Source organism: Toxorhynchites rutilus, chromosome 1, assembly GCF_029784135.1.
Source record: "Toxorhynchites rutilus septentrionalis strain SRP chromosome 1, ASM2978413v1, whole genome shotgun sequence".
NCBI lineage: Eukaryota > Metazoa > Arthropoda > Insecta > Diptera > Culicidae > Toxorhynchites > Toxorhynchites rutilus.
Genome location: NC_073744.1, coordinates 63,181,539 through 63,196,855, shown reverse-complemented (window position 1 = coordinate 63,196,855; position 15,317 = coordinate 63,181,539). Strand labels below are relative to the sequence as shown.

General features: G+C 37.5%; 1 protein-coding gene across 2 annotated transcripts in view; it reads left to right on the top strand.

The window, feature by feature from the left end:
• The window catches only part of LOC129768340 (ATP-binding cassette sub-family G member 8), a 175,425-nt gene extending 161,870 nt beyond the window's left edge, over window positions 1-13,555 (top strand). For both annotated transcript variants that reach the window (XM_055769930.1, XM_055769921.1), the window contains exons 6-9: window positions 12,052-12,195; window positions 12,255-12,514; window positions 12,581-12,861; window positions 12,919-13,555. In XM_055769930.1, coding sequence (XP_055625905.1) covers window positions 12,052-12,195; window positions 12,255-12,514; window positions 12,581-12,861; window positions 12,919-13,161 — 928 coding nt within the window. In that variant the 3' untranslated portion in view covers window positions 13,162-13,555. The remainder of the gene's footprint in view (window positions 1-12,051; window positions 12,196-12,254; window positions 12,515-12,580; window positions 12,862-12,918) is intronic.
• Window positions 13,556-15,317: the final 1,762 nt, after the last annotated feature.

Below are 15,317 nucleotides of genomic sequence, written 5' to 3'. Positions count from 1 at the left end.
TTTATTAATTTTGCTGAGCTACTCCAAGTTCATGTTGCGTTTGTGACGGATCTTGATCAAGTAAAGCCTCCAATTCTTCATCTTCAAACTTTTTTGGCGGTTTTTGGAGCATGGTCATCATAAACTTCCACCAAAATACGATGACTTACGCAGCTTTTGGTTGGTACGAAATTCGACATATTCGAAGTGGCAAAAAACTATGTTGTTAACGCTAGCTTTTTGACATATACTGAAAAAGACGAGCAATGACAGTAGCTTTCCAACGAATGTCTGGAAATTCGATTCACTGGAATAATAATCAAGTTACGCCATCTGTTGTAAAACCGAAGAAACTAACCGGTACACCTAATATCATACCTGTTGTCGCACTCAATACAAAACTTCCAGTGGAAACCTTTTGCTTATCCAATTTCACGATCAACGCGAATCAAACAATTTATTTAAGTTTCCCTCGATTTTATTTGACGTTTTACATGTCGGTCCAGTTTAATGTCAAGGTCCAGGTTAAACGAATGATTACTGTACCAAATATTTAATACCGATTAATGTGACACTATGAAGAGAAAAAAAATATGATTAATTTAATTTGGCTTCAAACAATACATATAACTCTATTTATTTTTAAACGTTAGTATGTTTTTATCAACAATATTCAAATAATTTAACCTTCTTCAGTTTTTCAAACAGAACGAATTTATTTACGTTGTTATATGTCAGATGGCGCTACGTCCGCTCCATCGGACTACAAAATGACAATCAATCACAATCGGACTACATAATTTTATCAATCCTGACTAAACACCAACTGGAGAGCACGTGTGTAGATTCAATGCGCAAGCGTTGCGGGAATCATGATGGGCGATTGCACAATGACGCCAAAAATTGTGATTCGAAGAAGAAACAATATTCTGGAGATTATCGTCGACACACACCGTTTATACGACGCTCTTCATCTTCGTCTTCTTCTTCAATGGAACTAACATCTGCCGATTAACGTCTTGAATGTTTCCTGAGTGACGTGCTCTCGAGTATGGTTGACTAAAATATGTTTGAATGTGTGTCAGAATTTTTTTTTGCGTAAAATCCTCCGACCGTTTTGAAGAATCAAGACAGATACAGTATAATAATTAAACAAAAAGATCCCATCACAGGTACTTCATTGAATATGAACATCATTACTTATTTGGAATAATGTGTATCGTATGATTTGACGGGATCAGGAAAACGTCATTCTACGATGTCGTGAGCTATGCCAACAATTCACGGTCGACATGTACGTGAAGGTAGAGAGCAATTTCTACGACACAATCAACAAAAGTGTCATGAGAAATCATATATTTACTTGCAAGACGCTATCATGAGCAACGCTTATACAGTCTTCGCTTCGAAAATGGTAATGAATTTTCGGGAGAAATGAACACGTTTAAAAAAAAATTATAAATGAAAAGACCGAATCCTAACTTAACTTTAAAAAATAGTTAAATTAGGACTATGTTTTTTAAATATTTATACTACATTGAGTAATAAATATCGTAAAATTTTCAAAATTTAAAATTATTTTTGGGTCTGCCAATTTGATAGAGAGTAAATTGCTCCACAAATACGGATGAATTTTTCTGACATTTATGTTGCGTCAAGGCAAGATTGCTACATTTCATAGTAAAGTTTGAATTTAAGTCGAACGGATTTCAGGATGCAAAAGTTTATTTCGGTACAATCGTGAGATCCGTTCGAGGTTCAAATCAATCCGATTCCGGAATATGGGTAACTTTTCGATATTGTTGCCACGAACATGGTTCATGGCCCATGCGATGATAAGAAACCTTCATCACCTTGCATCCAGATAGAAAACATACTATGCGTTTTCCTAAAGATTTCACCAACAACACGATCGGAAGCGTAGGCGGATGTCCAATATATCAACGAAGAAAAACTGTTAATGGCGGACAACCACTCACAAATATCAACAATAGAGATCTGCAGATATCTGTAGAACGGCGATGAGTAATAAATATATTTGCAAGTCCGTGAATAAAGGTAGAAATATGGCTGTTATTATTAAAATGTATAAAATATACAAAGTTCGGACTATGTTCTATAAAAAAGAGTTCACTGAACTCTGGCTCGGGTCAACGAACTTTGATGAAAAAGGGCACAGAGTAGATGGAGAGAAAACACTAGTTGTTATCACTATGGTCGAGAACGTTCCGTCTGACTCGTTCAATGTTTATTTATAAAACACCTCCTATGCGTTATCAAGCGTTTAGCGTTTGTACACACTGTATCCAAAGTGGACACAACAGCTCTTCCCCCTTTGAAAAGAAGGCTTTATGAATGAAAATCTAACATCTAATTCATAAAACTGAACATGAAACCAAAGTTCACTGAAATTCAACTACAGTACAATCCTTAATCAAAGTTTAAATCTTATCCTAGTATTTACAAAATTCAGTACGTAAATATTTACAAAATTCACGAGATTGAATTTAATTCATGCTTCAATATTCGAGTTCACTTTTGGTAAACGAAATCCTTGGAAACTTTTGCCTTCCGGGCTCGTTTCGAACGCCGCGGTACTTGATCTGCAGGTGCATCCGAGTCATCAGGAAAAAATTTACGTTTTCGTTCGAGTCTGATGGCTTCCTTAGGGAATCCTCTGAATCCCTCATTATCGTCATCGTTGACTTTCCTCTCGATGTTCTGAACTTCCTGCTCGGGTTCCACATCCCGACTAACGACAAACACGTTCAGCCTCTGTGGTCTCTCGTCATTGGTTTTCCGTAGCTGCGTGCGATGAGCGGCCACCTGTACGCTTCCAACGAGTACCTGGAAAACATTTTTGGAAATGCGTTTTAGTAACACAGCTTTTAACCAGCGAAGCTTGTGATGAGGGTTATGATTCTTGTACCACACAGAATCCCCTTCCATCAGCTTATCCAAAGGGTCAAACGAAGGCTTTGACTCAATCCTTGGCTCAATCACATCATTGGATGGATTTTGTGGTACTAAAAGTTGGCGTTTGTACTGTTTCTTAGGATTAAGCAAATCGATCAATGTTTTTGGTTTAAATGAAAAAATCTTTTCCGATGGAAATTCTCCAACACCCTTTAAGCAATTATTACGACAATTAATCAAAAATAAATTTATTTGATCGTCTAAATCTTAGTCAGAAAATTCTGGTTCTAATAAGAACTTTTTCAGAACTTCTTTAACAGTACGTACAAAACGCTCAGCCTGCCCATTACTGGGAGGGTTATATGGCGGGCTTTTCAGAACATTGATTCCTTGTCGTTGTAGAAAGTTTACAAAATTATATGAGTTGAATGGAGGGCCACCATCAGACACTAAAACGTCTGGAAGTCCAAACCTGCTAAAGAATTCCACCAATTGCTTCAAAACTTGATTGCAATCTGTTCCTCGCTTCATCCACACAACCTCTACCCACTTTGAGAAACTATCTACAATCAATAGAAAAGTACGCTGCTCAAAATGAAAAAAATCTATGTGAATCCTACTGAAAGGTCTAGTTGTAGGTGTCCATTCAGACGTGATCTTCGGCTTTGGAACTATGGCCATACTGTTGCAAATGTCACAACCAAGTACAAATTTTTCAATATCACTGTTTATCCCGAACCAGTAAACGGACCTTCTCGCCAATTGTTTCATTTTAACAATACCGGCATGGTTGGCATGCAAAAGTTTCAGAATTTTTCTTTGTAAAACCAATGGAATCACAACTCTGTCTTGATATAACATGCAATCATCAACAATTTCCAAGTCTTGCTGATTTGCGAAAACATTTACAAACTGTTTATCAATCTTTTTCGGCCAACCGCCTCGCATAAACGAAATTATTTTATGGAGAAAATCATCCTCCTTGCCTTGCAACTTCCCGATAATCTAAAGGAAGTTCCTTTGAAAAATTGATACTTCTGACCATCTCCCTATCGAGCTCACTAGGAACCATTTCCTGCAATGGGAACCTAGAACAAAAATCCGCGTTTCCCATTTTAGCAGAAGGCCTATACCTGATTTCAAAATCGTAAATATTGAGTTCCAAAATAAAACGTTGAAGTCTAGTCACAAATATGGAATTTTTCCCAGCTTTACCGAAGATCCCTACAAGTGGCTTATGGTCAGTGTAAACTATGAACTTTTGTCCAAAAAGGTATTTATGGAATTTCTTAATAGTACAGACCAAAGCCAATGCTTCCAAATGAATTATAGGATAATTTTTCTGTGCATCATTTAACGAAAAACACGTGAAACAGATTGACTTTTCAATTCCATCAACTAAATGAGCAATAACTCCACCTAATCCGTAACTAGAAGCATCAGAAACCACAACTAATGATTTCTTTGGATCATAGAACTCCAAAAAGTCAGTATCCAAAAGAGAGTTTTTTGCCTCGTTGAACGCCCTACTACAATTTTCATCCCACTTAAACTGCACATTGTTCCTCAACAAATTATACAAGTAATATAATTTTGAGGACAAATGTGGAATAAATCTGTGGTAATAGTTGATCAACCCTAAAAAAGATTTAAGTTCCGTCACATTTCGTGGAATTTTTGCCTTTTGAATTGTCAAAACCTTGTCAGGACTAGGCATTAAACCTTTACCACTGATAATATGACCCAAATAAGGCAGTTCTCTGACGAAAAACTTACATTTTTCTAAGTTAATTTTAATGTTAGCCTTTTCTAATCTTTCTAGCACCAAATAAAGTCTTCGTCTACACTCTTCTAAGTCTTTACCGACAATAAGCACGTCGTCTAAATAACACGATACAAATTCAAGCCCCTCTAATACTTTATCCATTACTTGCTGAAAAATTGCAGCACTAGAAGAAGCTCCCTGTGGTAAACGATTGTAAATAAAAAGACATTTGATCGTATTGATGACCATAAATTTCTTAGATCTTTCCGTCAGTTGTAACTGCGTGTATGCCCCTTCCAAATCCAAAGAACAATAAACTTTGCAGCCAGAAAGCTGTGCAAAAATGTCCTGCGCAACTGGTAATGGGTAAGTATTAGGGATAATTAACTTGTTGATTGAAACTTTACAATCAATTACAAGTCGAATGTCGTTATTTTTCTTCATGACAACTATCACAGGAGAAGCCCATTCGCTTGTTTTAATTGGTGTAATTACTTTTTGTTTTTCCAACTTCGTCAAATAATCTAAAACTTTATCTTTTAACCGGTACGGTACGTCATAACATTTCTTAAAAATAGGAATCTCGTCCTTCAAAACCAATTCGGCTTCATACCCGACAATTGGCGAAGAAAAATCTTTCACAAAAACTGGAGAAAAACGTTGTTTAATATCTGCAACTACAGCATCATTGCTTTTGACAACCATGTTATTAACTTGTAAAGAATTCATGAAGAAATTACTCCAATCTAAAAAGAAAATGTCCAACCATGTACGCCCAAACAATGGAATAAAGTCATGTGAAGTATTCAACACTAACAGTTTCAATTTTTGTTCAGTTCCCTTAAATTTTACCAAGACAAGCGCCTCTCCCTCAATTTTTAATTTGGCTCCATTGACAACTATCAATTCTTTGCTAGATTTCTTTAAGGGGTTTGTAAAATTTAGAGAATACTGTTGTTTTCCCATTACAGACACAGACGAACCACAATCAACCTCCATTTTTATAAGTTTACCTTCCATTGACAACTCAATTAGACACGGCTCGCTTACTCTGTTCACGGATGACATATGCATACATTCAAATTCACCTGAATTATCGTCATCCTCACTGTCATTTGGTTCGTTTGTCTGCATCCGGCTCAACAACTCGCTGAGATGCCTATCGGCTGAGGGTCCAGGCTTATAGGAATCCACCAGGTTGACTGCATTCTTCTTGAGGTTCTTCAGCTTGTAGCACTTGCGCTTCACATGTCCCTTCACGCCACAAAAATCACACACAATGTTGGAGTAATCCGGGCGCCGCCTTTGTCTGCCTTGCCAGTCCTTGTCTTGTCTGCCATTTTTCTTTTGATGATTCTTATCATAGGGCTGAAAGCCTAAACGATTTTTCACTGGCCCACGAACTGCAGCAATTTGACCGAAACCTTGACTGACATTCGCCAACTCAAAGCTCGAAGGTAATCTATGAAAGGTATTTCCGGCAGTCGATACTCCTAATGATCTGGCACTAGCTCTAGCGAGCTCCCATGTGGCCACAATCTTCTCAACAACCTCCAGTGAAATATTTTCCTCATTCAGGAAGCGTTGCTGCAAAGCAGGATCCCTGACACCCGCTACAATGCGGTCACGTATTGCCATTTCCTTGAAATTTTCAAATCCACAAAAATCTGCTTGAAGTTTAACACTGAGAACAAAATCCTCGACAGACTCATCAGGTTGTTGAACCCGATTGTTAAATTTGAAACGCTGAATCATATCTGATTCAGTTTTTTCAAATCTACCTTTCAGCTTTTTTACCATGTCTCCAAACGCAACCGTTGATAAAGCCCCGTTTGGATAGAAAAGCTTTAACTCGTTGAAGATATCATCTCCACCGAGCGTGATCAAAAAGGCTTTTTTTGAGTCTTCCGGGATGTTGCTCACCGTGAAATAATATCCAAGGCGCTCCACCCAATTTGAAAAGGATTTGTTCCTTTTATAAGGTTCAATTGTTGCGGCCATTGTATTTTGCGCTTGAGCCATTTTGTAAAAAACTACTATGGATTCTTATGTATTTTCCAATCAAGAAATAATGAAAATGTAACAAGGAAAAAAATGACAATAGATTTTCGCACAATCAATTTACCAAACAAAAAAAAAGGAATAGCTAAAATGGGCTTACCAGAACTGTTCAACTGCTCACCCTTTACGTCCAATCAACGTGCTATACACGTTCGACGGTATTATGCGGATTCAGGAGCTCCCAGCGTACCAGCATAGACCGATTCGCTTTGGCCTCCGCGCCAGCGAGGAAAATTCACCAGGAAAAGTGTCCTCCCAATTTGATTTCCCTCAGCGATTGCAAATGACAGCGTCACGGAATGTATGGACGCGTCCCGCCGACGAAACAACTAAAGCGGCCACAACAATAGCGAAACTACCACCGCCGGAGGAAAAAAAACTCCTTGTTTCGGCACAGATTAGCAAGCTATCAGAGGCTCGCACAATGCACACAGCATACAACACTATGCTTTTTTATTACCACTAGCACTTTTTCACTCGCGTAGTGGCTCTTCTTTTTCCTCGTCGCCACTAAAATATACAAAGTTCGGACTATGTTCTATAAAAAAGAGTTCACTGAACTCTGGCTCGGGTCAACGAACTTTGATGAAAAAGGGCACAGAGTAGATGGAGAGAAAACACTAGTTGTTATCACTATGGTCGAGAACGTTCCGTCTGACGTTCGTTCAATGTTTATTTATAAAACACCTCCTATGCGTTATCAAGCGTTTCTTAATGTCACTCTATTAATGACGTTTAACGTTAAGCGTTTGTACACACTGTATCCAAAGTGGACACAACAATGTACAATGCGCATCGTCATTTCCGGCAGCATAAAAATCAAACACACTAACGTTCAAATCAATTCATACGGTCTAATCTATCGATATCGATTTTAAAGACCATTAAAACATTTAAACACACTTACAATACATAGTTATTGTTTATTCAACATCCAAAATATTGTCTAAAAATAATTTACATGTCAGAAAAACGTTTGCTTTTTTTCTTCTGAAAATCGCATGCACACGTTGTTTAGCGTTGTTTATCTACCATGAGTAGTCTTTTGACCGCTGGATAATATGGTTGGGGTTCTGTCAAAACGAACCAAGCGCCAAAAACATTATTTTGAGATATTTCAATTTGAAGTTTGGGCTCTTACTAAAATATTAGTTTATCGCTCACGTGTTACAAACAAAATGTCTACAATCCACCTGAGATTATGAATATCTCTAAAATAACACATAAATATAGAAAGAAATGACTTTTAGTCAGTTTACTTTGGAAGAATTCATGATTCAAGGGAGGTACATATTTCATCGCACTTCGCACGAGGAATGCTACGCCCATTTGGATGTAAAGTTCCATTTTGGGTTGACCAAAAAAAGGTGAAGGGCCTCCTAATAATCTTCTTGGCCGCAATGATCGCCCCTGGTGTGCTGATCAGGGTTGCCATAATAAAATCTGTATTTTTGATCTCAAAAAAATTTTTTATCTGTGTTTTTTCTCAGAAAATCTGTATCGAAATCTGTATCAACCTTTTGCGGTCGTTTGTATGCTTTCAGCCATCACAGCAAAAAAAAGTATACTAATATTATAATTTATGCAACAATGTATCAGTTTTCTGAACGAATTTTAATGTCTTGTGAACTTATTCACGAACCAAAATGGGGCAACTATTAATAATAGACAACGGTACTCTTTATAAACAAACGTTGTCTTGAGGAAAGGATTAATGGAAAACTCAATTTATTATTTTTGTGATACATGCAAAATATATCAAACGAAGGAAAATTATAGCAAACATTTTTTTAAGCATTAGCATAAAAACATGGTTTAGTAATTACTTATCAGAAGTTTTTCAAAAAATGAAGAAATCTTGTTCATCTTTCATAATCTTACAACGTTATACATCACTGCTTTCTTATTTAAAAAAAAAATGCAACCAGTTCGACACACATGTCGAAATTTCATACGAACGCAAAGGGTTAAATTTATAAGTTCAATCTTGAAGCATAATCTAAACTTTAGTATCATTAATTGACATAGTTATTATGAATTTGACGATGTTGATGGTATCCACGTAAAGATTCGTATTCACTGTACTTTAGTAGGAATCAGATAAACAGTGTTATTTATTTATTGTAAAGCTAGCCGATGACGCAGACTTTTGCACCCTTACGCCTTAGATTGAATAGAGAAAGCATTACTACACACTACATATGAATGCCAAAATGACTCTTATTCAGTCTGATTCGAATACTATATAAACAAAGTTGGTGAGGTGGGAAAAAATATTATACAGATCAGGCCATAACTAATATCGGATCGTTATTTTGAAAAATCTGTAAATCTCTATGAAAACCAAACAAAACTGTAATCTGTATCTACAGATTCTTGGTTTCAAAAAGTCTGAAAAATCTGCATAAATACAGATTATTCTGTAGATATGGTAACCCTGGTGCTGACGTATAGTTTGCCCGCATCTATATTACCCTTACGTAAGTTTTCCTTCCAAAACTAACACTCAGCGTGTTTAGGTTTTTTTGAGATACGCCGGCGAATCCACGTTCACCTGGTGAGAGTCCGAGACGCCTTTAATAGATTCAAAAAAAAGCACGACGATTCCTCGAAGCATTCTGTTCTGTAAACGCTTCGAAATGTCCTGGTCCTGGATCACTTCTAGAAGGTGTCTTTCCTGAGACATGGAAGCTAGCATCCAAACAAACAGCATACTAAGACTGCTGCACGATAAGCTGTACACGGCAGTGCGATCGTTAATCTCGGAGTTTCAGGACGGGTTTATGAAGAAACCGCCTGAAGAAGCCGCCTCGGTCATCCTTCGTGGATCGTTCGCTGGATAGAATCGTACCTTTCGTCCAGGAAAACTTTCGGGGTGGTTCACGACACTACATCCAGTGCGTTTCACCAACCGTTCGGGGTTCCTCAAAGTAGTCACCTTGGACCTCTCATCCTTATTCTTTTTATTAAAGATGTATGCGATCACCTAAGCTGCTGCAAGCTCTTTTCTGCAGATGATTCAAAACTCTACTGTATTATCAAGACGACGGTGGATTGCCACGCTCTGCAAGCTGATATTGAACGCCTGTCATAGTGGTTTAAAATGAACATATCAATGACAGTCACTAAAGATAGAGTACGCTGTATTTTTTAAAATATTTTTTTTTTGAAAGCTGAGATTTTTTTTAACATATCCAGAAATCAAAGATGTGACTTCTTCCTTTTTTGAGTTATGATTTTTCAAATTTAACTTGTTTTCAGTTTTCGTTCAATATTCCTGTGCAACTAGACTATATTTATGCGACTAGAATCCAACGACAAAAATAACGTTTCTGATTTTTGGATGTATTATGTTCAAAGAAACTCAGCTTTTAAGAAAAAATATTAAAATACATAGCGCCCTCTAGTCTAAAGCCATAAAAACATTGAAAAATCAAATACAATCAAAAATTACGAAAACAAAATCTAAATTTTTTGCAAGCGTATTTTTCTAAAATATAACAACTAATTATTTTTAATTTGATATGTCGATCATCCGGTCTAGTAGTTCAAAAGTAGTTCAAATTTTCGAAAAAAGTCATTTTGGGAAAAAAGGCGAAAAAATTATTTTTCTAAGCACCTTGATGAAAAAAGAAAGAGCTCATTGGCTTCAATTGTGATAGGTCGATTACTTAAATAGGTCCACTATTTAAAAAGTTATGAATTTTTGAAAAAGTAATTTTTTGAAAAAAGGGTAAAAATGATTTTTCGAACCAACGACAAAAACGACAAATGTTATGTTATGATGTGTTATGTAAAAACCTCAGCTATCAGATAAAATATAAAAAAATATAGCGCATTCTAGTTCAAAGCCATGAAAACAACAAAAAACAAATACAATCAAAAATAACGAAAACAAAATTCATTTTTTTGTAAGTTTATTATTTACTAGCTGACCCGGCAAACTTCGTCCCGCCCAAAATTTTGTTTTTGTCATCAATACCTCCACAAACATTCACGTTTTCTTACTTACGATCATGGGTCCAATCGCAGAACTATTCGTTGATTCATCTTCTAGTTGACCCTTTACAATTTACTTTTAATATAAATTTCCTAGGACTTCTACCAAAACTCGTCATTATAATATCAGATTATTATAAAACACAATTCTCGTTCAAGATTTTTCAATCACTTGCAAATAACATGTTTCTCCGTTACATCGAATAAATGTTTGATACAGAATATATGATAGAATGAAGAAAGCGCCTAATCGGACTATCCCTTTCTCGAATTTTGCTCTTATCAACACATTCGGCGATCCATTTTTATTTATATAGATAGAAGACGATATAGGAGTGCGTTTCATCACATTAAAATTTATTTCCACGAAGATCAATTTTGTTACTGGACTAACAACGCTTGTCAATATGTAATTGTAGAACACATGCGAATTGAATTTTTCGAATTTTCCTTCAGAGTTTTCTGAAAATTTTCAATTATGGGACCCCCTTTCCTTTCCAGAGGAGAAAATTTTCAATAATGGGACCCCCTCTCCTTTCCAGAGGAGGAAGGTGTGTCATACCATCATAGAAACATTTCTCGTACCCAAAAACCCTCACATTCCAAATTTGACTCCATTTACTTTATTGATTCTTGAGTTATGCAGAAGTTTGTGTTTCATTTGTGTGGCAGCCCCCTTCCCCTTAGAGAGGGAAGAGGAGTGTCGAACCGCCATAGAAACATTTCGTGCCCTCTAAAACCACCACATGTCAAATTTGGATCCGTTTGCTTGAAACATTTATCTATTTCTAAAAACTTGTTATGCCAAGTTTGATTCATTCAGCCCCTCTTCCCTTCGGAGAGAGAGGAGGATTGTCAAACTACCTTAGAAACAATTTCTGCCCCTCAATTCCTCCACATCCCAAATTTGGTTCTGTTTGCTGAATTAGTTCTTGAGTTATGCAGAAATTTATGCTTCATTTGTATGGCAGTTTCTCCACCCCCTAGAGAGGGAGGAGAAGTAGAAGCATTTATTGCACCCTAAAACCTCCACATGCCAAATTTGGATTCGTTTGCTTGATTGATTCTCGAGTTATGCGAGAAAAAACATTTATTGCCCTTTATATTATTATTATTCATGCTTTCTCGAGTTCTGCAGTATCCCCCCTGAGGGAAGGCGGTAGAGTGTTAAACTACCAGAGAAACATTTATCGATCCCTAAAAACTTTTTATGCCAAGTTGGATTCCATTTACTTGATTGGTTCTTGAGTCATTCAACCTCTCTTCCTTTCACTCTGCACATTCAGTACAATTCTATTCTAATAATTCTCTCTGAAAAAAATAATCTCAAGGTACATGTCCTACAAGCAGCCAGGCTCTCTACTAAACTGGATAAGCAGACTCATACTAGCTGCGGTGCTATCACTTTTCGTGGGGTGCATATTCTGGGACGTACCAACGTCCGATCCACAGCTGAATCTCAACGATCGCTTGGGGTAAGAACGCAGCGCGGGCACGAAATCCAATATCTAATGAACACTGTCAATTCCCACAGATTCCTCCACTGCATTATGGTGGTTTTCCTATGGCCGATGTTGATACTCCAAATTCGCGACATTCAAGAGGATCGGCGACACGCGGAGAAAGACCTCCGTATCGGGCTGTACGGCCGATTCCTGTACATCATTATCCAGACGACGCTTTGCGTTCTGCCGAGTCTTTGCATTTGGCTAGCCTATCTGCTACCGGCGCATAGCATGGCCGGTCTGTACTCCTCTTCGAGTAGTACCGATACTGGGATTTATCTGTACATGGGTAAGCAAAGAGAACATACGACCGTGGACGACAGAGAAATTCAACAAAACCTCCGTCCTCTTTCAGGTTACATGTTACTCTACCTTATGGCCATACAAACGATAGTGTTGTTCATCGCCCATCTGGTGTCCTGTGGACTCACCGCAACCATCATTACCGCCCTATTGGTGCTATTTATGTCCAGCGTGGGTGGATATTCCGTACATTCCCGAAATGTTCCCGACTACATGCAGTGGAGTGAGGTGCTCTCGCCGGAGAAATGGATGCTGCCACTGCTTACAGAGCAAGAATACAGCCCGGAAACGATCGCTGCCTTGAGCAGCCAGCAGATGTGCCGGAACAAACAAGTACTGTTTGTATGGTTTCCAAGTGAAACCTATTCTGACTCCTCTACTCTTCCACAGGTTCAACACCAGGAGATCATCGTCCAGCAGCCCTGTCCGCCACCGAATGGGACTGCCGTGCTGACTGACCATCGCTTGCTGGCTCGGGATCATGTGTTAGATCCGAGCGATATGTACTCCTCAACGGTACTGGGGCTGCTGCTCACCTGCATCGTGTTCTTCGCCCTCACCATGATTATTTTTCTGGCCAACTGTCAGAGTATATTCCGACGGCGGATGGACCGCAGACAGAAGCGAACCTAGGCGGAACGGCGACGCGGGCAATACTAGTTTTTTTTTCTGTTTAGAGTAGAGAGTGCTTAGTTGAGTTTATTTCTATTTAAATGAAATTATTAGACGGTACTATTTTCTAGCTAAAAGCGCGAGAAAAACGAAAATGACGGCAAACTATTTAAGTACATATTTTTACATATCGTTCTGGTTAGGAAAAAAGAGTGAGCGCAAAAAAAAAGTAACGTTTCCATCTAGCGAGTCGAATGGATGAATGAACAAAACAAAATTTTAAACTTATTACACATATCCGTAATGATTAGCCGAAACGTTCATTTTAAAAACAGACCATTAGCCGTAGCGATTGCATACATGCATTTAGAAATCGTGCTGAATGCCCATAAATAAATATAGATCAATAATTTTTAACAGATCACTAGAGAATAATAGAGGATATAGAAATAGAACAAAGAAATTCCCTATTAACACATTCACACGTTCGTATCAAAATCCCAATTTTAACACGTTCGTCGCCCCGTCCCCCAGATATGGGTGACACTTTCCTCGTTCAAATTGAATAGGCTTTTCAAAAGGTATTTTAATGGTACTATAGGATATGTAGAAAAATAATAAAAACATAACGATATTATTATATTTTTTATCAATTTATAGTACGAATGATTTATACTGTATTTTTGCGAAACCCATGTAATATGACTTTGGCATGCGCTATTGTTGTCAATTCGTCTTCAAATAGAAAAAATCGCTAGATCATGTAAAAGTTGTCTGCAAACTTAGTTTGATCTCCATTTAATAATTTATTCGCAAGTTGGGTCCCGCAAGAAACTCAGAAACGTCGCGTTGGGCGTCGAACGTGTTAATACGCCTGTTTATTCCAGTTCATACGTTCAAAACATCTCTATTATGCATTGGTATGAAAATCCCGAACTATGGGTTTCCCTACAGTCATAAGAATTTGTGCAGACTCCTCAGAGGATTCCCACCGGTGCACAGTGGTCGCTGAGAAAATTTAGGCGGCCAAAACTCAGATTTTTAGCTTAAAACTCAATTTTTGGTAGACTGAAGTTTTCGGATACGCTGAATTTATTTTTCAACTCGGTTTCACCAAAAAAACAAAAGGGGGAGGAGGGGCAAGGGGGCAATGTTCAAAATGTTCAGTTTTTATCGTGTTTGTTTTGTATGTTTTCGGATACGCGTAGTTCATTCTTCAACTCGTTTTCACCAAAAAACAAAAAAAAAAGAGGAAAAAATTGATTTTTCGAACCATCGGTTGACTTTGAAAAATCGTAGCTCAAAAACGAAAAAAAATGGCTCTCTGGTTTCGACATATATTATGTGAAAAATCCTGAGCTTTTCAGAAAAAATATGAAAAAATATAGCCTTGGTCCCGACACTATGAAAACAATAAAAAACGAATACAATCAATAATAACGAGAACAGATTTCGGATTTTCTGCAGGTGTTGGTCTTTTTTTTCAAAAAAGACCAGGTGATTAGCTTTAATTTGATATGTCGACCATCTGAATCGGTTTAGTAGTTCAAATGTTATGAATTTTTGAAAAAAAAAGTCATTTTTGGAAAAAAGAGAAAAAAAGGTTGATTTTTCGGACAACCCTAAAATGGAAAACCCTACTGAAAAAATAAAAAAATACGGGTCTAATGTTTTGCGATAAAGAACAAAACTACCACTTCTCACGAAAATCTGTGCACCACTATATCGGTTTGGCACGGAATGGCTGATTTCGGGTTAATATTAAGAAAAAATCCAAAAGGGGGGATTTCGGGTGAAAAACTCAAGTGCTGAGTGGTAAAAGACACTTTGAGGAACACTTTCATTAAAAAAGTTTTGCGGGGAAATGCGTGGCAAGTTTTATAAGTCCATCCGAAGCAAAATTAAACTTCAAAAATAGTACACATACTACAACCAACCGAATTGTGAAACTGACAACAATTGCAAATTCTCCGTTTTAAATGCCTCAAGAAAAATAATGAGCAAAATCGTTCAAAAACTTCACCAAAACACACGTTGGAAAAACATACGCGAAATAGTGGCACCGGCGAGCATGCGAAACTGGTATCTTATCGCGTTGTCAGAGCAATGATGCGCGCGAAATGGATTGAAACAAGTGATCCTAGATGCCTTGAATATCTTAGAATAAGTGACTGTAG